At 64.3% G+C, this 22,259-nt stretch overlaps 1 protein-coding gene across 5 annotated transcripts in view; it reads left to right on the top strand.

Moving 5' to 3' along the window:
• Nucleotides 1-22,259, top strand: part of NFIC (nuclear factor I C) — a 64,630-nt gene that overhangs the window by 11,704 nt on the left and 30,667 nt on the right. For all 5 annotated transcript variants that reach the window (XM_039247540.1, XM_039247539.1, XM_039247543.1 and 2 more), the window contains exon 2: nucleotides 3,523-4,054. In XM_039247540.1, coding sequence (XP_039103471.1) covers nucleotides 3,523-4,054 — 532 coding nt within the window. The remainder of the gene's footprint in view (nucleotides 1-3,522; nucleotides 4,055-22,259) is intronic.

Genomic DNA, 22,259 nt, shown 5'->3' with positions numbered 1-22,259 from the left:
GTTGTGGTTTGTGAATAGGAGCTTCATGGTCCAGCCCATCCAGCCAGGGCTCGGCCCCAGGTGTCCACCTCCCAGATGCCGCTGCCCTGTTTGGCCAGGAAATCCCAGGGAGCCACGCGGAGCTTCTGGGAAAGGCCGGCTCTGCTCCCCGCCCCCCACATTGCCGCTCTGTTACCGGGAATAGACAAACCCCCAACCCCAACAGCTGCAGTACCCCGTTCTGCCCATTGTACAGAATGGGAAACCGAGGCCCAGAGCGGCGCGGTGATTTGCTCCTGGGTCATGCAGAGGGTGAGCAGGGAGGCCGCTGTCACCCAGCCCCATACCCTTACAGAGAGTCTGCTCAGATGAGTGTTTTAGCCCTGGGACCCAGGTTGGGGGAGCAGGGGCAGCAGTAGAGCCGGACATGGAGAACCGCAGCTCGTGTGGTCCAGGCTGGGTCTGGGGGAATCCCTGACGAGAGCAGGAAACTGCCCGAAGGAGGAGGGGCGCGGGAGACGGGGCTTTGAGGGACGTGTAGGAGTTCCAGGGGACTCGGCCTCCAGCTTGCCCTGACTGCCTCCTTAGCCTGGGCAGCCAGCGAGGGCGCCGGGAGGTGCCTGCCAGTGATGCCTTGGTTGTTGCAGGTCTTGTGCGACAAAGAAAGTGACAGGCCTGCCTGTCACCTGGCCTGACCTCCCAGGGAGGACAGGGCAGCAGGTCCATGACCCAGTTACAGACTGTTTGTCTTCCTTCCTCCAGGCCCTGCTGGGGTCACTGGTGACGTGGGCTCCCGCCCCTGTCCGCCTCCCTGGCACCTTTCCCCGAGAGTGGGCCCGGAGGGGGTGGGGCTCAGAGAGGGGGAGGGAGGCTCCTGGAAGGGGCGGGGCCCAGGGAAGGGGGGGGGTCCGGAGACAAAAGGGTTGTGGCGGCCTGTCCCTGCAGGCTGGCAGTCCAGCTGGCCCTTCCCAGCTTACCTCTTATCACTGTCCCGGGAAGCGCCAGAATTTGGGTGGCGGCCATGGCCCAAGGTCAACACCACTGCCTTGGCCTCCTGCCACGCCGGCGTCCCCTCCACTGGGGGCAGCGACCTGTGCTTCTATCGATAACCACCCCCCCTCCCCAGCTTCTCTGGCCAGGCAGCCTGGGCACTGGTCCCAGCTCTGCTCACCGGCTGTGTGACCCTGCGTGAGTCACCGCCCATCTCTGGGCCAGCATGTCAGGTGGCTTTGGGGCACAAAAAAGCCATGCTGGGGCTGGACAGACACCCTCCATTCTCGCTCTGCCTCAGCAGGCCAGTGGGGGTGGGGTGGGGTGGGGTGCGGGCAGCGGAAGGGAGCCCTGAGGTCCAGTCCCTGCTGCAGCTGTTACGGTGACTCACGCTTTGGGGGACAGTGGAGTGGGGAGCTGGGGCTGGCACGAGGTGAGCCCCGCCCGCCCCACCCTGGTGAGGCCAGGAGGCTATTTTCAGAGCCTTGGTAATAGATGAAATCCCTTCCCCCCAGCACCCCACGGTCAGAGGTGCACAGAGCAGGGAGGGCGGGGGTGACTGTGGGGTCTGGGCCCGTCCATCCGGAAAGCAAACTGACAGCACAGGGCAGCTGTCTCCAGACACCCCAGGCTGTTCTGAGAAGGGGCCTTCCCGGGGGCGGGGGACCTTGGGGGACCCTGGGGGACCGGACTCAGGTCTCCGGCTCTCCCTGATCCCTTCACACAATGGGGAGCGGAGTGGGCCCTGGAAGACTGAACCGCCAGAGTAATTGTAACAATGTCCCTAGTAATAATAGCATATAGTGCCGCCTCTCGAGAGCTGGGCAGATAATGGGGCTCATGTGCCAGGAAGCGATACGGCTCCAGGGCCCAGGCCAGAACGGGGACAGGGAGCCCGAGGTTTTCTTCCCTTTGTCTTCCTTTCTCCTGGAGGCTGAGAAACCAGGTCCCGGAAGGCTCTGCAGACTCAGTTTCCCTGGATGAAACACAGACAGGCAGTCTCCTACCCCCATAGAAGGGGACCGGGGCTCCCGCGCCCTGCGCTGCGCTCCGGGGGACCCCGCTAGGCTGCTGCTGCTGGGGCTGTAGGGAAGTCGGATGGGTGTGGGTTCCCTGCCCCTCGTGCCTGGGTCTCCTCTTAGGGCCTTGGTTTTCTCATCTGTACAGTGGGTGTTGGGGCCTCCCGGCAACACCGATTAGGCATGATTGGGGGGAGGGGCGGGTGTTGAAGTCACAGGTCTGGCCGGGACTCAGGGCCTCCCCAGGCCTCAATTTTTCTGCCTGTGGCATGGGTCTGCGCGGAGCAGGGTAATAGGGTTTCCCTGCCCCCAGGGGCTCCTCTCTCCAGCTCTGGACCTCCATGGATGAGCCCCCCTTCCCTAGTATGTTCTGATCTCATGCCTTCTTGGGCCTCAGCTTTCTCTACCCCTACAGGGGGGTCTGTACGGGAGCCCCTCCCCCTTCCATCAGCCCCCGACTGCCCTAGTCTCGGCCCACAGACCTCAGCGGATCCTGTCTGTACCGCTGGTTTATAGGAATGACCCCGGCCCTCATTTTTAATTTTTATTATTTTTTTAATGTTTTATTTATTTCTGAGAGAGAGAAAGAGAGACAGTGTGAGCAGGGGAGGGTCAGAGAGAGAGGGAATCACAGACTCCGAAACAGGCTCCAGGCTCTGAGCTGTCAGCACAGAGCCTGTCGCGGGGCTCGAACCCACGAACCGTGAGATCATGACCTGAGCAGAAGTCGGACGCTTAACCGACTGAGCCAGTAGAGGCTGCCTTCAGCCCTGCGCCCTGCCTCCCCCATCTGGTGACAGCCTTCTTTGCTGATGATCTTGGAAACCAGCTCGAAGTGGCACTCTCGGCGCCTAGTCTCTCCTGCAATCATTGAGTGCCTACTGTATGCTTGGCCCTGTTCTAGACATTGGCGCTCACCCTCTCCTTCAGGGGTTTGCAAACTAAGGGCCCCAGGGCCCAATGCCCGCCACCTGTGTTTGTAAATAAGGCGGTACCAGAACGTGGCCACGCCCATCATTTCTGTGCCGTGTCTGTGGCAAATCTGGCCCCGCGGAGCGGAGTTGAGTGGCTGCAGCGGAATCGAACTCTCACCATCATGTTTTTTTAAGGTGCTTTCAAACCAGGGGTTGCTGACCCCCTTTCTAGTAGACAGAGACATCCTCGTTCTCCCGACCTCAGTTTTCCCATCGGTACAATGGGTTAGCCCCCCCATCAGCCTCCGGGGACCCTCCGGGGTTCAAGACGGACCTCCATGAACTTCTGCCTTGTCCTGCGCTTCCCACATAGTCCAAGCCTCAGTTTCCCCATTTGGGCAGTGGGTTCACGTCAGTCCCCCGTGCGCTTCTGCTGGGTCCCTCCCCACCCCCGGCCTTCACCCTTCCCCAAGAGGTTACCAGGTCTGCAGTGGCTCCCTGCCCACGCGTGCCTGGCCCTCCCCGTGGGGCTTCCTGGGGGCCCCCGACCTCAGTCTCCCGGGCCGGGCAGTGGGCCCACGTCCCCGGCGCCTCTGACCTCTGGCCTCTCGTGCCTGCAGGATGAATTCCACCCGTTCATCGAGGCGCTGCTGCCTCACGTCCGCGCCTTCGCCTACACCTGGTTCAACCTGCAGGCGCGGAAGCGCAAGTACTTCAAGAAGCACGAGAAGCGCATGTCGAAGGACGAGGAGCGCGCGGTCAAGGACGAGCTGCTGGGCGAGAAGGCCGAGGTGAAGCAGAAGTGGGCGTCCCGGCTGCTGGCCAAGCTGCGCAAGGACATCCGGCCCGAGTGCCGCGAGGACTTCGTGCTGGCCATCACCGGCAAGAAGGCGCCGGGCTGCGTGCTCTCCAACCCCGACCAGAAGGGCAAGATGCGCCGCATCGACTGCCTGCGCCAGGCCGACAAGGTGTGGCGGCTGGACCTGGTCATGGTCATCCTCTTCAAGGGCATCCCGCTCGAGAGCACCGACGGCGAGCGCCTGGTCAAGGCGGCGCAGTGCGGCCACCCGGTGCTCTGCGTGCAGCCGCATCACATCGGCGTGGCGGTCAAGGAGCTCGACCTCTACCTGGCCTACTTCGTGCGCGAGCGAGGTGAGGCGGCGGGCGCGCGCGCGCGCGCTGGGGGGAGGCTCCAGGGGTGATGCGCGCGCGCGCCCGGGGTCTCCAGGGGTGATGCGTGCGCGTGCGTGTGCGCGCGCGCTGGGGGGAGGCTCCAGGGGTGATGCGCGCGCGCGCCCGGGGTCTCCAGGGGTGATGCGTGCGCGTGCGTGTGTGCGCGCGCTGGGGGAGGCTCCAGGGGTGATGTGCGCGCGTGCGCGGTCAAAGCAAGGAGGCGGTTCGGGCGCGCGCCCGAGAGGCGGTGAGGGGCTGAGAGGGTAGGGGGGCCTAGGCTAGGGCCCGGGACAGGCACAGGTGTCCTGAAGGTCTCAGGGGAAAAGATGCGGCTCAAGAAGAGTCGGGGGGGGCAGGCAGTGTGTCTCGGGGGCTTAAAGGTGAGAGGCGAGCTCTTGAGATCTCGGGAGATGAGATCCTGTCCCAGACGGTCTGAGGGGCCACAGAAGGCCTCGCTGGGAATAGGGGCTGGGAATAGGGGTGAGGACGGGAGCGTGGCCGGTGGCAGACAGTCTGCCTCCGGGGAAAGCTGAGAGAGGGCTCTGGCTGCGCGCCGCCAACCCCAGCTGGTCAGCTCTGAGACCTTCAGAAGAGGCCTGGCGGGTCCCGTCTTTGTGCCGAGTGGGAGCCTGGGTGCTGTGTGACTTTGGCTGGGTTATCACCCTCTCTGGTCTCCTGTGTTCCCTGGCTCCGGCCCTTCTCACTGGGTGTTTGCTGGCTCCGTGGTCGAATGCCCACCTGGAGACCAGCAGGGTTTGTGAGGGTGAGGAAATCCAGGGCAGCTTCCTGGACAAAGCGGTGTGGCTGGGCTGAGCTCTGTGGGCGGCTGGACAGTGCCAAGTGCGGGGGCGACCCGAGGGTGCGCAGCCTGGGCAAAGATGCGGAGGCCAGAGGTGCGGTCCGGCCTCTGGATGCCGGCAGGGCTGGTGGCCAAGGGCAGGGCCGTGGGCTCTGTGGCCCTGCTGCTTCCTGTGCGTCCAACTTGGGCCTCAGTTTCCCCCGTCTGTCAAATGGAGGTTCTGAGTCCTTAGCTCTATTAGGCCCAGTGGACTCGCCGATCATGCATGTAGCGTGTGGACACTGGCCTGCCACGTGGCGGGTGTCAGCTGCGAGTGTGTTCAGGTGGATAGAGTCCAGTGTGCCCGTAGGACCCAGTGGTCACATGTCACATGCCCCTCGTGCCCCGCCCCCTGGGCTGAGCCTGTGTGCACATGTGGGCACACACCCGGGGGGCTGCCTGAGGGGTCCGGTGGGGACATGCAGGTCGCAAGCCCAGACACAGCGACCCCCCCCCCCCAGGCGCATGCTCTGTGGCGCGACCAGAAACAGGAGGAAGGCTTGGGGCGGCTCAGGGTCTGGTGGGGGTTCCATGCAGAGCCCTGCCCTCCGTGGGCCGTGACTTTGCACACATCACTCTTCTGTGTGTTTCCTCTGCACGCCGGGTAACAACCACTCCACCCCTGGCGGTTGTATAGTACGGAGTAGATGACGATGCGGGGCTCCCGGGGGTGTGGGGAGGAAGAGGCGGCAGTTTCCCAGTCTCGACCTTGGTTCCTTGACCTTGACCCCTTCTGCCGCCCTCGCCCGGCTGCCCCTGAGCAGCAAACCCACTGAGGCTGGGAGCAGAGCCGCCTTAGGGGTCAAGGAGGCAGCGGGGTGGACAAGGTGACTGTTGGTGCCGGGCGGGGGGCGGGGTTGGCCTTGGGGGCTGCGGAGCTCATTACCATGCAGGTCCAGGCCTCTCCCGTCACATCCATCCTCCAGCCTGGCCCTGCCCCCACCTCCTCCGCGCTGAGCTGATAAAATTTTGAAGCGAGTTTTCTGCCAGTGTCAGCACAATCTCCAGGCGCCTCCCCTCCCCCTGGCCGCCCCCCTCCCCCCTCGGCTCAGCAGGCAGGCCCGGCCTCCAGGCTTCCCCAGACACCCTCGTGTCCGGCCGCCACGCCTTTGCCGGCCAGCCGGGTCAGCCTCTTCGTGCTCGAGGGCTGGGGAAGGTCACAGCCGTGGCCGCCCCCGCTGCTAGCGGGCTCCATGCTCCCCGCGGGAACCCCAGCTCCCAGCGGCCCCCGCTGACCCAGCTTCAGCTCAGTGGCTTGCCAGCTGGGTGATCTGAGGCCAGCCCCTTAACCTCTCTGTGCCCCCCTTCCTGGTCCTTAAAATGGGAAGCTCAGACATCGCTGGCCGGTAGGAGGGTTGGTCCTCTGGTAGGTGCTCAGCCAACAGCCCCCGTGGGGCACGGAGGAGAGCCAGGCGCGGGCCAGCGCTCCTGCTCCTCCTCGGCCGCCCTGCGGCCCCTGTTGTCATCCTCATCGTCGTCCCTGTTGGCCGGCTCTGCCCCTTTGCCCTTGACGCCCCCTCTGCCCGACCGCCTTTCTCACACGGAAAACTCCTGCTTATGCTTCAAAACCCCAACTCCTAACTCCACTTTCTCTCTGCCGGGCATTTTTTCTGAGTGGGTCGCGGTGCTGAGCCTTCAGCCCTGCAGCGTTGCACTGCTCTCATGGTCGAGGATGCAGAAACTGAGGCCCACAGAAGGCACCTGCGTGTCCAAGTTCACAGAGCCCGGGAGGGGGCGGGGGGAGGGATTTGGCTGCAGGCGGCTTCTGTTGAAGACAGCCCTGCACCCCGGATGGGGAAGGGGGAGGAGGTCAGTCGCGGTGTGCAGCCTGGGCACCCGGTCAGCGTGTAGGCACCTCCGGGCTGCCCTCCAGGACCCCTGCGCTCGTTCCGGCCCCAGCGAAATCTCTGTTCTTGGCCCGGCACGTGTCGGTCTGACGGCGGAGGCAGATGGCCGCCCTCCTCCTCCCACGCTGGGGTCTCAGGGCCGGAGAGGGCCGGGGCCTGGGCCTCAGCACAGCGCCCCCTTCAGCCAGTCCCACCGGGAGCATGCACGCAGGGGGGTGTTGGGGTGGGGCACCCCCTCCAGCCCGGAGGGCACCGCCTCCAACGTCAGAGGCGGACAGCCGGCGCATCAGATAGGGCGCCTCAGAACAGAGAGACGAGAGACACACGCAGAGACAGATGGGGGCCCAGACAGACAGGCACAGAGGCATGGCACTCGGTGCCCCCTGTCCTGGGACAGGCCCAGCCCCCCTGGCTTCCCCGGCTCTCCTGGGGGGACTGACCGGGGTGCTCCCAGGCCCCCATCCTCAGCTTTCTTACTGGGGATGAGCTCTGAGAAGGCCCGTTCACCACTGGGGCCCGGACAGAGCCTGGGGCACCTCCTGGGGTGACATCTGGCAGCCCCAGGCGTCCATCTGAGGCCCTGAGGCCCCCTCGCTGGGCGCAGTGTGTGCCCTGGAGGCAGCTAGGGGACCATGAAGAGCGGGCGATGAGAGCTTCACTTGGGGACTCAGGGGGCCGCCCGCTAAATGGGTACACTGTACAGGGGAACGGACAGTTCACAGTTCAGTGCATAAAAACAAAGCAGGGCAGGGCGTGGGGACGGGTGGGGAGGGGGCACTCCAGACCGAAGTGGGGGCCAAGGAGGCGACTTTTGAAATTGAGGCCTGAAGGAGGTGAGGGAGCCACAGACGGATCTGTGTGCGTGCGCCAGGCACGGGGGCTCAGCCAGTGCAAAGGCCCAGAGGCCAGCGTGGCCCAGCGCACAGCGCGCGGGAAGGCCTGGAAGGGGCGGAGGCGGGCGGAGGCAGAGGCGAGGCTGGTGGGGAGGCCGGGGAGGCGGGGCCGCCACTCCTCCACCTGCCTTGCATTTGGGAGGGAGCCTGGAGGAACCGAGGCCCAGAGAGGGAGGCGGCCTGCCCAGCCCTGAAGCCCGGCCAGGCCTCCCCGCCCCCCCCTCTGGCGGCCGGAGAAGCCTGAGGCGCGGGCGGGCGCCGTGCCAGGGCCGGGCGGGGGAGGGGCTGCCAGCCCGCCCGCTCCGGCAGCTGCCAGCCCGCCCGCCCCGAGCGGCCGGCCCAGATGGTGCCCATCTGCTGACGCTGACGCGGGGCCGGCTTCTCGTTCCCGCCTTGTGCGGTGCCAACCTCCCAGAACGGTGCTGTGGGCAGGGCCCGGCCTGGGAAGCTTGCAGCCTCTGGAGGGGCGCCCCCGGGGGAGGGCGGGAGACCCGAGGGGGCCCCCAGCCCCTCCTGGAGGGAAGCGGGGAGCGGTGAGGGCGACGGAGGGTATGGCTCATCCCACGTTGTGCCCCCCCCTCTCCACCGCCCTGCGAGGGAGGGGCTGGTTGTTACCTTCTCTGTGTCTCAGGCCCAGAGACTGTCAGCCACTCGCCCAAGGTCACACAGCTCCTAAGGGGCAGGGCCGAGTTAGAACCCCCAGGCCCCTGAAACGCCTCAAGGAAAAGAACTGAAAACCGCTCTGGAGGCTATTGGGGGGGACGCACACCCTCCCAGTGTGCAGAGGAGAAAGAAGATAAGTGAACGACTGGGAGCGAACCGCACTGAGGAGCTACCGTGACCAAGCCTGGGGGCCAGGGTCAGCGTGAAGGGCAGCCTGGGGCCTCAGTCGGGAGCAGGGGGGCCCGGGCGGCCACAGGTCTGGCCCCGGTGCGTGCCCTGCCCTCTCTGGCCTGGGGTTGCTGGGGAGCTGAGAGCGGGGGGCTCGGGCCTGGGGGACACAGAGAGGAGCAGGCCAGGCCACGGATGAGCCCCCACCCTCGGCCGAGCACTGGGCCCTCGGGAGGCACGAAGCGGGCCGGAGGCTGTGTGAGGACACCCGCTTCTCTGTGTGACGGCTGGCGGCGTGCTCGCTTCAGGCTGTGTGACCTGCGTTCTCCCCTCCAGCCTTGATTTTTCCATCTGTAAGTGGGGACAGTGAGAGTGGCGTCAGGGGGCGCCTGGGGGGCTCAGTCGGTTGAGCTTCCGACTTGGGCTCAGGTCAGGATCTCGCGTTTCGTGGGTTCGAGCCCCGCGTCGGGCTCTGTGCTGACAGCTCAGAGCCTGGAGCCTGCTTCGGATTCTGTGTCTCCCTCTCCCTCTGACCCTCCCCTGCTCACGCTGTCTCTCTCAGAAATAAATAAAACATTAAAAAAAGAGTGGTGCCCACTGCTTTGAGGACCAGGGTCGGTGATCCCCGAAAAGCCTATGGGGGGCACTAAGTACGTGCTCACCCCCTTCCTGAACACTGTCGCCAGCCCCGGGAGACAGTGGGGGAGCCGGCTGGTCTGCTCTGAGACCCCGGGCCTGGCCCTGCGCACCGAGGGGGCCCGGACGGGCCCTCCGCGGCCGCTGGTGGCAGTGCCCTCCGCAGGTGTCTGGAGGCGGAGGGGCGAGGGGCTGCGGGCAGCCAGGTGGGCCGGCCGTCTGTCCGTGCAGGGAAGGTGGCCGGCCAGCTGACGGCCTGTTTATGGCCGTGGCAGTGCTCCAGGCTCCCGGCCAGCGCACGTTGACCAACAGGTGAGCGTTCCGCTCACACGGCGGGCCGGGAGCCCAAGGGCAGAGTGGGGGCGCCGTCTGTAGCTGTGACCTGGGTTCACGTCACGCAGCTTGTGAGTTTCACGCCTCCAGGAGGCGCCGTCGCTGCCGTGGGCCCCAGCGTCACCCCTCTCGAATGGGCGCGGGAGGAATGGTGTGCACCTCACTGGGCCCCGTAGGCTGGAAGGTACTGAGCGCACGTGGAGTGCGGGGACACGGGGCCCACGGCGAGCGCTCGAAACCATCTGTCGCCTTAAAAAGTTAGAACTTCGGGGGGCGCCTGGGGGCTCAGTCCGTTAAGCATCCGACTTCGGCTCAGGTCATGATCTCGCGGTTCGTGGGTTCGAGCCCCGCGTCGGGCTCTGTGCTGACGGTGTGGAGCCTGCCTGGGATTCTCTGTCTCCTCAGTCGCTGGCCCACTTGCGTGTGTGCGCTCGCTCTCTCTCACTCGCTCTCTTTCTCTTTCTCTAAATCAATAAATACACTTAAAGAAAAATCAGGAAGTCCCGCCACCTGCCACCACGTGGACGGGCCCGGAGGACACTGTGCACAGTGACAGGAACCAGACACGGAAGGACGCGTCCTGCGTGACCCCACTCACAGGGGGTCCCTAGAGGCGTCCCATCCGCAGAGACAGAGGGTAGATGGGAGCCGGGGTGGGGCGGGGGGCGGGGAGTCCGTGCTTCGTGGGGACAGAGTCTCAGACTGGGGAGATGGAAGGTTCTGGAGACTGGCAGCCCTGGGCAAGTTAGTGCCCATCTCCGTGCTTGGGTTTCCTCTGCGCAGCGAGCTCAGGGAGCACCCGTGGGGTAGCATCTGCGCGAGAGAAGCGCTCGGAGGGGACGCTCCCCCTCACCCCTGCCCCCAGCAGTCCCCACCCACCATGGCAGGGGTGAGAGGCTCCGCCCCCAGAGGGCCCTGTCCACCCAGCAGGGCTGCACCTGTGATGCGCCGCAGTTGCTGCCTTGGCGCCCCGCCCAGAGGGCCAGGGGGCCGCTGAGGGCAGCTAGGGACATCTCTGCCCCCAGCCAGCTGCCAGGCCAGCCCCTCTCCCTCCAGCTGGGCGTGGGCAGGAAGTCCCAGATGGCCGGAGCTGGTGAAGGATGAGGGAGGGGTCACACAGGGACACTGCGCGTCTTGTCCAGATGGGGAAACTGAGGCCCAGAGAGGGGTGGGCATTGCCCACTGCTGCCCCCTCAGGTCCCTTCTGTCCCATCTCGTGCTCCAAGGGAAGGCATTTCAAGGCAGGAATGAGGGGGCTCTGGGATGCCAGGACTGAGGTGGCTTCCAGAGCCTCCAGGGAGCACATTCTGGAATTCCCAAGGCCGGAGTTCTAGAATCTTCAGAGCTGGGGTCTTCACTGTCTAGGCAATTCTAAAAACGTTTTCATATTTATTTATTCTGGGGACGATGCCAGCAGGCGAGGGGCAGAGAGAGGGGACAGAGGATCCGAAGCAGCTCCAGGCTCTGCACTGTCAGCCCAGAGCCCGACGCGGGGCTCGAACTCACGAACTGTGAGATCATGACCTGAGCCCAAGTCGGACGCCTAACGGACTGACCCCCCCAGGTCCCCCCGCAGGAAGTTCTAGAGTTCTCCGAGGTGGCCTTCAGAACTGTGCTGTCCTGTAGGACACAGCGTGAGCCATGCAGATAACGTGACAGTTTTTTCTGGTCTCCACACTAAAAAGTCTAAACATACAGGGGAAAGTAGTTCTAACGACATATTCTCTTTAGCCCGGGGCATGCGGAATATTGTCATTGTGACACATAATCAGTACGAACAAGTGATTGAGGTGCTTTACATCATTTTATTTGCTCTCGGTCTTTAAAATTCACACCCTGGTTCTGAGCAGCCGCGTTTCAGCCACTCGGAGCCACACACACACCGAGCAGCTCAGCTCTAATAGCATTTGAATTCTAGACACTTCCAAGGCACATCTCAAATCTGCCCCATCTTGGCTAAATTAAAAAAAAAAATGTTAAGTTTACTTATTTATTTTGAGCGGAGAGGGACTGAGGGAGAGAGACAGAGACAGAAAGAATCCCAAGCAGGCTCCACGCTGTCAGCGCAGAGCCGGACGCGAGGCTTGAACCCACGACCCTGAGATCATGACCTGAGCCGAAATCAAGATTGTGACGTGTAACTGACTGAGCCACCCAGGTGCCCCTGAACATTGTCTGAGGCTGTTATCTAACCATCCGGACACAGTTCTGGAAAGCCTCAAGCTGATCCCTTGATCCAAGTTTCCTCACGCGTATTCCTGGCCCTCCCGGGCTGGGCTCCTGAGTGTCTAGAAGGAAGGTCCCGAATATTTTACGACAGGTTTTTTAAACTTTTTTTTTTTTAATGTTCTATTTATGTCTGAGAGAGAGAGAGGCAGCGTGAGCAGGGGAGGGTCAGAGAGAGAGGGAGGCACAGAATCCGAAGCAGCTCCAGGCTCTGAGCTGTCAGCACAGAGCCCGACACGGGGCTCAAACCCACGAACTGCGAGATCATGACCTGAGCCGAAGTCGGACGCTCAACCGACTGAGCCCCCCAGGTGCCTCTTACGACAGGTTTTTGCTTATGGAGGAACAGGCTCCAGAATTCCACGAGTCGGGTTCTGGGCGAGTTCTAGCATATTCTTTTTTTTCTTTTTTTAATATTTTTATTTATTTCTAGAAGAGAGAGAGAGACAGCGTGAGCAGGGGAGGGTCAGAGAGAGAGGGAGTCACAGACTCTGAAACAGGCTCCAGGCTCTGCGCTGTCAGCACAGAGCCCGACGCGGGGCTCGAACCCACGAACTGTGAGATCATGACCTGAGCGAAAGTCAGACGCTTAACCGACTAAGCCACCCAGGCGCCCCTAACATATTCTTTGAGGTGACTTGTTATCAGGCTTCTGGGCGCAGATCTCATGTACCCCAGTCAGGGTTCTCGAGAAAACGAGAATTCCAAAGCCGTGAACTTTGTCGGCACTTCTCCCAGCGCTGGTTCCATCGACATCCAGGGAACCCTTTACGCATATTCCTGCCCGTGGGTGGCAGGGTCCAGAATTCCTCACGTCGGGGTCTGCGCCCAAGGACAGGCTCCGGAAGTTTCTTGAGCCAGGTCCTAGAACTCCCGTGGGTAGGTTCTAGAATTCTCTTTGCAGAGAAACCAGGTAGCCCTGGGAATAAGAATTGAGACTTTGTTTGATCTGCAGGAGACAGATGTCTGTGCAGGGAGCTTAGTAGGTCCTCAAGTGAAGGCGGCGGCTGTCATTGGCGACTGTGCCGTCGGGGGGGCAGGGGGGGCAGGCTCACGTCGGGGTGCACGTGGTGTTGGAGCGCACGACTGGGGCACTTGCGTGCAGCCCGAGGTAGATGTTAGGTGCTGTTAGTCCCATTTCCTTTCATCCTAATTCCCCCGAGGTAGCGATGATCATCAATTGCATTTAACAGTTAGGGAAATTGAGGCACAGAGAGGTAAAGGCACCGGCCTGAGCTCCCATAGCCAAGAGCTAGAGTCGGGACTCGAACTCAGGTCTGGTCGATCTGAGGGCCCACAATGGTCCCCTGGGAAGGGGCCACCTGAGGTGTGTCAGGGACCCCCAGAATGTTCCAGGATCCCCCCCTTCGGGCTTACAGGGTTTTGGTGCTAGTGAGCAGGCACCAGGTTCAGCTGGATCAAGGAGCACCTTTGGGGGCTGCCTCCTGGCTGGGGGTCGGGCCAGCCTCTAACCCTCAATGCCGGAGAACCAGCAGGAGGCGTGGCCGGCCGGCCACGTGTCTCTCCGTGTCTCTGTCTCCATTTCTCTGGCTCTCTCCCGGGGCCTGTCTCCCACCCCTGGTCTGTCCCTGCCTTTGCCAGGCTCCTCCTCGCCTCCCACCCAGGCCAGCCTGTGGGCTGCCCGGAGGTGGCAGCAGGCAGCAGCAGCTGAATGGGCCCCTTGTTCCCGACCACACCCGCCCCTTGGGGTAACCCTGGGACAGGCCCTGGCAGCCTGCTGCCTTAAAGGGCCAGGGCCCAGAGAGCCGGGGAAGGAGAGGGGCCGCCTCGACTCCCAAGCCACACCCCTCCCAAAGGCGGCAGAACTGTGAGGCACGCTGGGGGTGGGGGGGGACTGCTGGACCCAGACACCCCCAAGCCCACGTAGTCAGACAGGTGGACCTGGGCCGGAGGCCGGCCTGGGGAAGGCGACAGGGCATGCGTGGTAGGGCTGGGGTTTGACCTTGGGCAAGCCCTTCCTCTCGGTACCTCGGTTTCCCCGTCTGCTTCTGGGGCTCCTGGTGTCCACCCTGGGGCTTGCTGGGCAGACAGAAGAGAATCTGGGCCAGACTCTGGTACATGGTGGGGCCGCCACACGGCACCCCAGGCTCGCGCAGGCCCCGGGGGCTGGCGGGGCCACTCCTTCGGGCCTGTGCCTGTCGCTTCGTTGCGGGACGGGCTGCACGGTGTCTCCCGCCAAGAGGCCGGCCAGCGCGGCTTTTCAAGCAGGCCCAGTGCTGCGCTTCAGGCTACACTTACTGAGTGTCGGCCGCACACCGGCCCTGCACAGGCGGGGGTCCCGGCACTCGGAAGCTGAGGCTCTGGCTGAGGCTTCACGACCCCAGGTTTCACCACAGGCCTGCCCCCTCCGCCCTCCGCCCTCCGCCCTCCGCCTGGGGCTGGGAACCGTTGGCTGCTCACTTGGCCTCTCTGGGGCTCAGTTTCTCTGTCAGAGCAATGGGAACGCCCCCGTCCACTGGCAGACTAGAAGCCTTTCACTTTTCTGGGCAGAAGGATGCTGTGTCTGAGAGCCCAGGCCTCCCCCCGGCCAGACAGGAGCCGACCCAGAGGCCCCTGAGCGGGGCTTCACCCGTGGCCACTCCGGGTGGCCTCGGCATTGCTGCGCCCCAGGCCGGCCCCACACACGGCCCGGGACAGGTTGCTGCCGGATGGACAAGCCCGTTCCCCGCTTCCTTATGTAACCAGGTTATGCAAGGGCACCGGCCTGCTTACATAAGGGGAGGCCGGGCCAGCGCCCAGCTGGGGAGGGGGAAGCTCTTAAAGGGGCCGGTGTCCCCTGAGCCTCCCCTCCGGGGCCCACCCTAACCCGCCCGGGGGAGCCCTTATCAGCTGGGCGATACCGGGAGCCAGTGCGTCTCCTCATCACTATTATTACTGTTGTTGATGTTGTTGACGCCCACTCTGTTCTCTCCCAGCGGTGGTGGGTCAGTAGCTGGGGCCCACGTGCCTCCGACACGTGCTTACTCTCTTCTCTCCCCGAGCCTCAGTTTCCCCGTCTGGGCAATGGAGGGTGTCCGTGGAGGAAGGTGTGGGACATAAGAGCCTCCTGCCTTTGCCGCCGGCAAGTGGCGTCCCTCTCTGCGCCTCGGTTTCCCCATCCGTAAAAGATGCCTCCCTCGTGGGGTCGCCGAATGAGTTAGAAATGAGTTAAGCCCCAGGTCCAGGGCAGCACGGAGCACATCCACGCCCAGCACTCAGCCGGCGCGGTCACTCTGTACTCAGTAAATAGACTCAGGGCTCACTGTGTGCCCTGGATCCCGGGGACACCGCCGGGAACAAGACAGACCGAACCACAGCGCTCGGGGGTTCACGGTCGGTGGGGGAAGGGGACAAAGAACAAGAAAGAAACAGCAGCTGGTGGTGAGGGCTGTCGAAAACACAGAGGCTGAGGGACGGAGGTAGCGGGCGACCGGGTGGGGTCTGTTGGAGGGCCTGACCTTCGAGCTGGGACCCGAAGGTTGGGGACTTGCCAGCTGTGTGAACACATGGGAGGAGAGCATTCCAGGTGGGAGAAACAGCCTGTGCAAAGGTCCTGGGGCACCACTGGGCCTGGCTGTTTGGAGGAGCAACAGTGAGGAGGCCCTTGTGGCTGGAGCTGAATGGGCGGGGGGGGGGGGCGATAGAGAGGGGACGGGGCAGGGCCTGCAGGGCCCCGGGGGCCACCGGGCCTTTACCCCAGGGAGCTGGGAGCCTGGGAGGGCTCACAGGTGCCCTCTGGCCACTGTGGGGGGGACAGACACTGGTGGGAAGGCTGGTGGTGGTAGTTGAGGGACCCAGGCCACGCTGTGTGGGTTCAAGAGAGGAGGGAATGGAGGCAGCTGGGCAGAGGGTGGCTCCAAGCCTGTCCCCTGGGTGTGGACAATTCAGGGCCATCGTCAGCCTGGGTGGGGTGGGGCCGTGCAAGTGGGTCACCTGGATCATACGGCCCTTCTGAGGCTGGCACTGGGCCCCCGGCCCCCAGCCTGCAGCGGCACCAGCCTGGGAGTATGCGGGGGAGGGAGGGGCGCGGTGGGGGTGCGGTACCTGCGAGGCCCACGGGGCTCGGGGAGGGGGGTGGGGGGCCGGGAGGGCTCCTGCCCGAGTGCCTGGCCCCAGCTCGGCGGCGTCTTCCCCATTCTTATCCCCATTCTCGCCAGGGGAGCTAAGGCCAGGGCCTGCCCTGCTCTGCGCCTCAGTTTCCTCATCTGTGAAACGGGTGTGAGACTCTGTAACCGTGGAGCGGGTTCAGTGAGCACCTAGCACACAGCAGGGCCCTTGTCAGTGATCAGCAGTCATGCGGCAGAGGCTCCAAAGGGAGAGAGCCTGCCGGCTTGGGAGGTGTGCAAGTGGAAAGCCACAGGACTCACTGAGATGGGCCACCGGGCAGTTAACTGACTTGCCCTCTCCTAGGGCCTGTGTGTTCCAGTAAAATGGGACCACAGACACGGAACCTCCCCACCCCCCACCTCCGGCCAGGTCCCACCTTGGTGGCTGGGGAAACAGAGCCAGAGAGGACACAGGCCTGGCCTGGAGTCACAGCCAATCTGGGCCAAGGGGGTGGGGCCATCTCACCAGGTGGCTCTGTGGCCCCAGGAATAAGCAGAGGGTTCTGGAACAGATGGCCTGGCTCCAAGCCACCCGCCGTACCTCAGTTTCCAGATCTGTGAAATGGGCACACGGCTGTCTGTAGGAATTACTGGTCACCCTGGGAAGAGGCTGCCGTGGTTTATCTGGCCAGCTGGGGGTTCTGGACGCGTCCTCCTGGGGTGCTGGGGAGACTAACGGGGGCACGAAACCACCCCCCCAACACATGCCCATTGTGTGCCCGGCCAGCCTCTGCCAGACCCAGACATGTTTAGGACGGCAGCGGGTGGTGGGGCTCAGCCGCTCTGCACAGGTTTGGATCCAGCCCGGCTGCCACACCTTCCCCGGCCCAGCAGCCCCTCCGTGAATCCATACGCGGCTCCTGGCACACAAGCACTCGCTAAACGGAAGCTGTGATTATTACTATTTTCGTACACTATTCTCACTCCCCACAAGCTCCTTCTGTGCCTGGCAAACTCCTGCTCATACATCAAGGTCCCAGCTCCAATATCCCCTCCTCCAGGAAGCCTTCCTGGGGCCCCAGGACAGATTCCAGTTACTTCCTTGGGTTTCTCCAGCCACAGGTCCCTCCCTCTGATATTCAGGCCCTGGAGCGGGTGGGGGACCTTCTCAAAAGGGGGTTTCTGCTAGTCCTCCAAGGACCCAGGGTGACACGGGCGATATTCAGGCGACTTCCCACACCCTGCCCTGGGCCTGCTGTCGGAAATCCCTTGTGTTACCACCGATCAGAGTCTGTGTCCCCCTCAACCTGGTCCCTCCCTCTGAATATCCCCCAGTTTTCCCAACAGCCCTCAGATTCCCTTGACAAGCATTTATTTTGCACCTGTTGTATGCCACTCCCTATCAGGAAAATCCCAGTCATTTGTGCAACAAGCATGTGCCGGGTACCTACTGTGTGCCACCCCTGCTGAACGATCATCACTTGTCTGCAAGCATCTGTTGAGCGCCAGCTATGTGCATGCGTGTATTGAGTACTGACTGTGTGCCAGGCTCCAGGAAGAGAGGTGTCGGGAAGGCCAGGGGAGTAGAAAAGCCTCCCACTACCTCTCCCTTCAATCCAGGCTGGGGCCCTGCAGGGTCCAACCTCCTCCTGCGTTCTAGGCAGTGGGTTTACTTTTTTAAAAATTAATTGAGAGAGAGCGAGAGAGCGCGCGCGAGCACGAGCACGAGTGGGGGAGGGGCAGAGAGGGAGAGAGGGGATCCCAAGCCAGCTCCGTGCCAGCAGCACAGAGCCCGACGTGGGGCTCGAACCCCCAAACCGTGAGATCAGGACCCGGGCTGAGTGGGCCACACACACCACAAGGCAGGGGGATTAATTCGTGGGCCCTGGAACCAGACTAACGGGGCTCCGAGCTGCTTGTCCACTGAATGCCAGTGACACGTGGGCCAAGCTCCGTCCGGCCTCTGGCCTTCAGTTTGCTCCCCTGTAAAATGGGAGTGCCCAACATCCTAGGTGCTTGCACCTCAACACCCACTCTCTGCAGAAGGGGAGACAGGGGGAGGGGCTGTGATGCTCTGTGTCCCCCTTCCTTCCCCCCTGCAAGGCTGGGAGGGTCCCCACCCTACTGACACCTCCCCAGCCAGGGGCAGGCCTGGCCCGAGGCCACACAGCTGCGCAGGGTCTGCCCCGCTCCCGAGCCCTTCGTGCCCGCCTCGCTTGGCCAGGGAGGCCCAGGGGTGAGGCGGGAGGGGCCCCCCAGGCAGCCCCCACCCCGCGCCCGATTTGGCAGCCGGGGCTCCGGGGGCCCATGGCCCTGTCGTGTGGCCCATCCCCGCCCGTGGACCCTCTGCGAAGCCGCCTGCCCGGGAGGCGGGAGGGAGCCAAGAATTCGCTCCAAATGTAAACAGCGAGTTATTTTAAGTCTGCCCCCCTCCCCGGGCGGCGCTGACACATTTGACATTGGAGGAGACCGGTGGGGGGGGGGGTGTGCGTGTGGGTATTTTTAACCTGTTTTTCACACCGCGGTGCCACCCGGGGCGGCGGCGGGAGCGGGCCACGTGCGCTGGGCCGCCTGCCCTGCGCCCCGGGGCGCGCCGAGCCCCCCGGAGGCCGCGAGGGCCCCCCCAGCCCCGGGCCGGCCCCGGCCTCCTGCGCCCACAAAATGGCCGCCGAGGCCGGCAGAAGCATCTGGAAGCCGGGGGAGGGAGCGTGGAGAAAATGGCCGCCGGAGCAATGATGTCATACGGTGGCGTGGCCGCCAGGACGGGTCGGGACGGGACGGGTCCCGGCCTGCAGGCCTCCGAGCGGCCCTGGGGCCTCGGGCACCCCGCCGCTGGGGCCGGACGCCCCCAAACAGCCGCGCCACCGCTGCCGAGGGGCCTCCCCGACTCCCCGAGGGCCGCCGAGGCCTGGGCCCGGGGCCGCCGCGCAGGGCAGCCACCCTGACCCGCCGGCCCGGGTGCCCACTGCAGGCCGAGCCAGGCCCCCCGACCGGGCGGGCAGCGGGGGCGCGGGGCTGGGTGGGGAGAAGGCAGAAACTTGTCTTTGAAAGTGACTCCGGAGCAGGTTGGCTCGGGCCCAGGCGGCCGGGCGGCCGGGAGAGGGAGAGGGAAAGTGTGGTCCAGACTCCAGGAGCACGCGGGTCAGGAAGCCCCGGCCAGGGAGGAGGTCACCGGCCAGGCCCCTCGGCCCCTCGGGGCCCCTGCTCCTCGTGCACGTTTCCTGGACGCTTCCCCGGAGGCCCGTGAGTGCGAGCCTTGAACGCCCAGCGTCTTGCTTTTGTTTTTCCCCTTTGATTTGTCCGGGCGGCGCCTGGAGAAGGCGTGTTACGTCTTCTGTCCCAAGATGTGGAGGCTCAGAGAGGGAAAGAGCCGTTGCCGAGGTCACGCAGCGCTGGTGCGGCTGCCGGGTTGGGGAGCCTGTGCTCAGAGCCCCCGGGGGTGTGCACCCAGGTCCCCTGCAGCTTGGGGAGGCAGTCCTGCCCCACTGCGAGTCCCAAGTTCCAGTGTCGTGTAGCCTGAAGCCCTCCCACCGTGGCTCAGCCCTGGGCCTTCTTACAATGGCTGCGGCACAACCCGTGGCCCGGAGCCTTCAGGGGCGAGACTTTGGGTCCGTTTTGTTCAGAGCCTAGAACAGGGCCCAGTATACAGTAGGTGCTCAACACGTGTGTGAAGTAAACAAATTGCTGTTTCCCTTCATGCCTGGATTTGCACAGACACTAGCATGGGATGGCTGTAGAGGCTCAGGGACACGGAGCAGGTTGTCACCTAGCTGGACATATGTGGGACTCCGTTGTCCTGCTTCTCAGGAGGGGCAGGACGAAGTGAATTCCCAAACTTGGCCAACATCAAGTCCAGATCCTGTGCCGGCGGCTGTGGACACATAAACCACGTTTGAGCAGAGACCTGACTTAAGTGAAGGGGTGAGCCAGGCAGGCGTTTACAGGAAAGGCGTTCCAGGCAGAGAGCACAGTTTGTGCAAAGGTCCTGGGGCATCACGGGGCCCGGCATATTGGAGGAACAGTGAGGAGGCACGTGTGGCCGGAGCAGAGGGGTGAGGGGGAGAGAGGGAGGAGGGGAGAGCCAGGAGGGGGTGCGGGCAGTTCCAGCAGGGCCTTGGGGGGCTGCAGGGAGGACTGGGGATTTTCACACATTTATAGACCCAGACTCAGTCTGTGTGATGGGGGCCAGGGCTTGGCCAAGGGGCCATGGGAGGGCGTTTCCGGAGAAGGAGGTGCTCGAATTAGGGTGAGGATGGTGGCCGGCGGTGCTGGCCTGGGAGGGAGGGGGCGGGGAGGGTGCAGGGCAGCGCGAGGAGGGACGGAGGCCAGGCTCGCGTGTGCGGCGCGGCCTCCCAGGACAGAGGAAGCTGAACCCCAGCTGGCTGGGCTTTACGGTGGCGGCCCCGGCGGGAGCTGGGATTCCAGGGCCTGGCTTTGGTTTTCTCTCTCGCTGGCTGCTGTCGCCGCGGACGTGGCGCTCACAGAGCCAGCGCCGCTTGGAAGCGGCTCGGGTTGGAGAAGCCAGCCAGCCAGCTAGCCTTGGGCCGTGGGCCGGTGGTGGCCTGGCAGGCGGCGCCCGGGGCCCAGGTTGGGGGGGGGACCCCAGGCTGCCCCTGACACTGCCGGGCGCGAGAGACGTGCAATCAGCGCTTTCTACATCCCCAAGGTGGACGAGTCAGGACCCCTGTGTTGTCCCCGGGCTGCCACCCGGGGCCAGGCTGCTGTGTCTGTGGGACACTCCTCCCCGCCCCCCAGCCCCCCCCCGTCCCCGCTCCCCAGCCCCCCAGTTCCCCAGCCCCCCCGCTCCCCGCCCCCCAGTTCCCCAGCCCCCCAGCCCCCAGTCCCCAACCCCCACCCCCAGCTTCCAGAATTCACTTGGCAGCCAGACTTTTTTCATGTGTGTGTTTTATTGTGGTCAAAATATATATAATATAAAATTCGCCGTCGTTACCATGTTCAGGGAGCAGCTCAGCGGCGTCGATCACATTCCCTGCCGTGCAGCCACCCCCACCATCTCCAGAACCTTCCATTTCCCCCCCGACTGAGACCCTGTCCCCAGGCAGCATGGACTCCTGCCCCTCCCCCTCCCCCACCGCCACCATCTACTCTGTCTCTGTGGACGGGCCGCCTCTGGGGCCCCCCTGTGATGGGGTCACGCATGACGTGTCCTCTGTGTCTGGCTTCTGTCACCGCGCACACTGTCCCCCGGGTCCGTCCACGCGGGGGCAGGTGGCGGGACGTCCCTCCCTCCCGAGGCCGATCGCGCGCCGGCTGCAGAGGGCACGCCGTGTTCACGCCCCCGTTTGCCTCCGTTCTCGGCCGTGGATCCCGCGTCCATGCGCAGGGCAGCGCGGGCCCTGCCTTCACCCCCATGGGGCGGATCCGGGGGGAGTCGCTGGCCCGCGTGGACTCCGTGTGCCACTTGCTGCCGGAGCAAACCCCGCAGCGCCCGCCCCGCCTCGCGTTCCCGCCCGCGTGCCGGATGCCTTCTGCGCAGCCTCGTGGCCAGAGATGCCACCCGCTCTACCGGAGCCGGGTGCCCAGCCCCCACGTGGCATTCGGGGGTACAGCCCAAGCTGGTCCCTGCAGCCACGGCCTGAGGGGCCCCGTTCGCTCCCCGCGGCCCACAGGGTTGCGTCTTCAGACCGCCTGCGCTTACTCGCGCCCCAGGGCATCTGCACCTCCCCGCCTTTGCCCCGCTCTCCCCGTCGCTGAGGCCTCGGTGCCCACGACGCCCCCCAGAGGGGCCCCCGCCCGACCTCTGTGTCGAAAGGTACCCCCAGAGCCGCTCTCTGTCCCCTCACCCAGCTTAGGGCCTCGCTGGAACTTAGAGCCCCGGGAAGTCATCTCTTCGGTGTGCTCGCTTCCCGTCCGTCTCCCCGCCCTCGGCGCCCTGCGACGTCCCCGGTGCCTGCCTGGTGGTAGGTGGTCACCGCACACGTGTGACGGGAGTGTCTGCGGCCGTGTTGGTCCCCCAGCTGGGAGCGGCCGCCGTCCTAGCCACCAGGAAGGAGGGAGCTGCGGGGTGAGAAGGGCCGGGAAGGGCGGGACCGGAGGCCCAGCGGCGCCTTTGTCACGGGCTGGGACAGACCAAATTTGGGCTCGTGGCCACGGACAGGAAAGAACAGTTTGTACACTCCGTCAGTGGGGTCCAGTTTACACTTCAGTTGTCGCCGTGACCGTGTGCCTGTTTGAGCAAAAGGATACGGGAGGAGGGGACGTCCTGGCTGCGCACGAGCCCCCCGCGGACCTGCAGGAGTCAAGAGAGCCCGTCCGGGCCAGAGCGGGAGTCACTTGAAATTCAGCTGTTGTCAATGGCCAGAGTCTCACTTATACTAGCATGGGCAGGGCTAACTACGCTTCACGAATGGCGCTGAAGAGGCTGGTGTGTCTCTCAAAGAAGGCGATCTTTGGGGCGCCTGGGTGGCTTAGTCGGTTAAGCGTCCGACTTTCACTTGGGTCATGATCTCGCGGTTCGTGGGTTCGAGCCCCGCGTCAGGCTCTGTGCTGACTGCCAGCTCAGAGCCTGGAGCC

Source organism: Hyaena hyaena, unplaced genomic scaffold (genome assembly GCF_003009895.1).
Source record: "Hyaena hyaena isolate Hyena2069 unplaced genomic scaffold, ASM300989v1 scaffold_296, whole genome shotgun sequence".
Taxonomy (NCBI): domain Eukaryota; kingdom Metazoa; phylum Chordata; class Mammalia; order Carnivora; family Hyaenidae; genus Hyaena; species Hyaena hyaena.
Note: the sequence above shows the minus strand (reverse complement) of the source record. Positions and strands in the feature narration are given on the sequence as shown.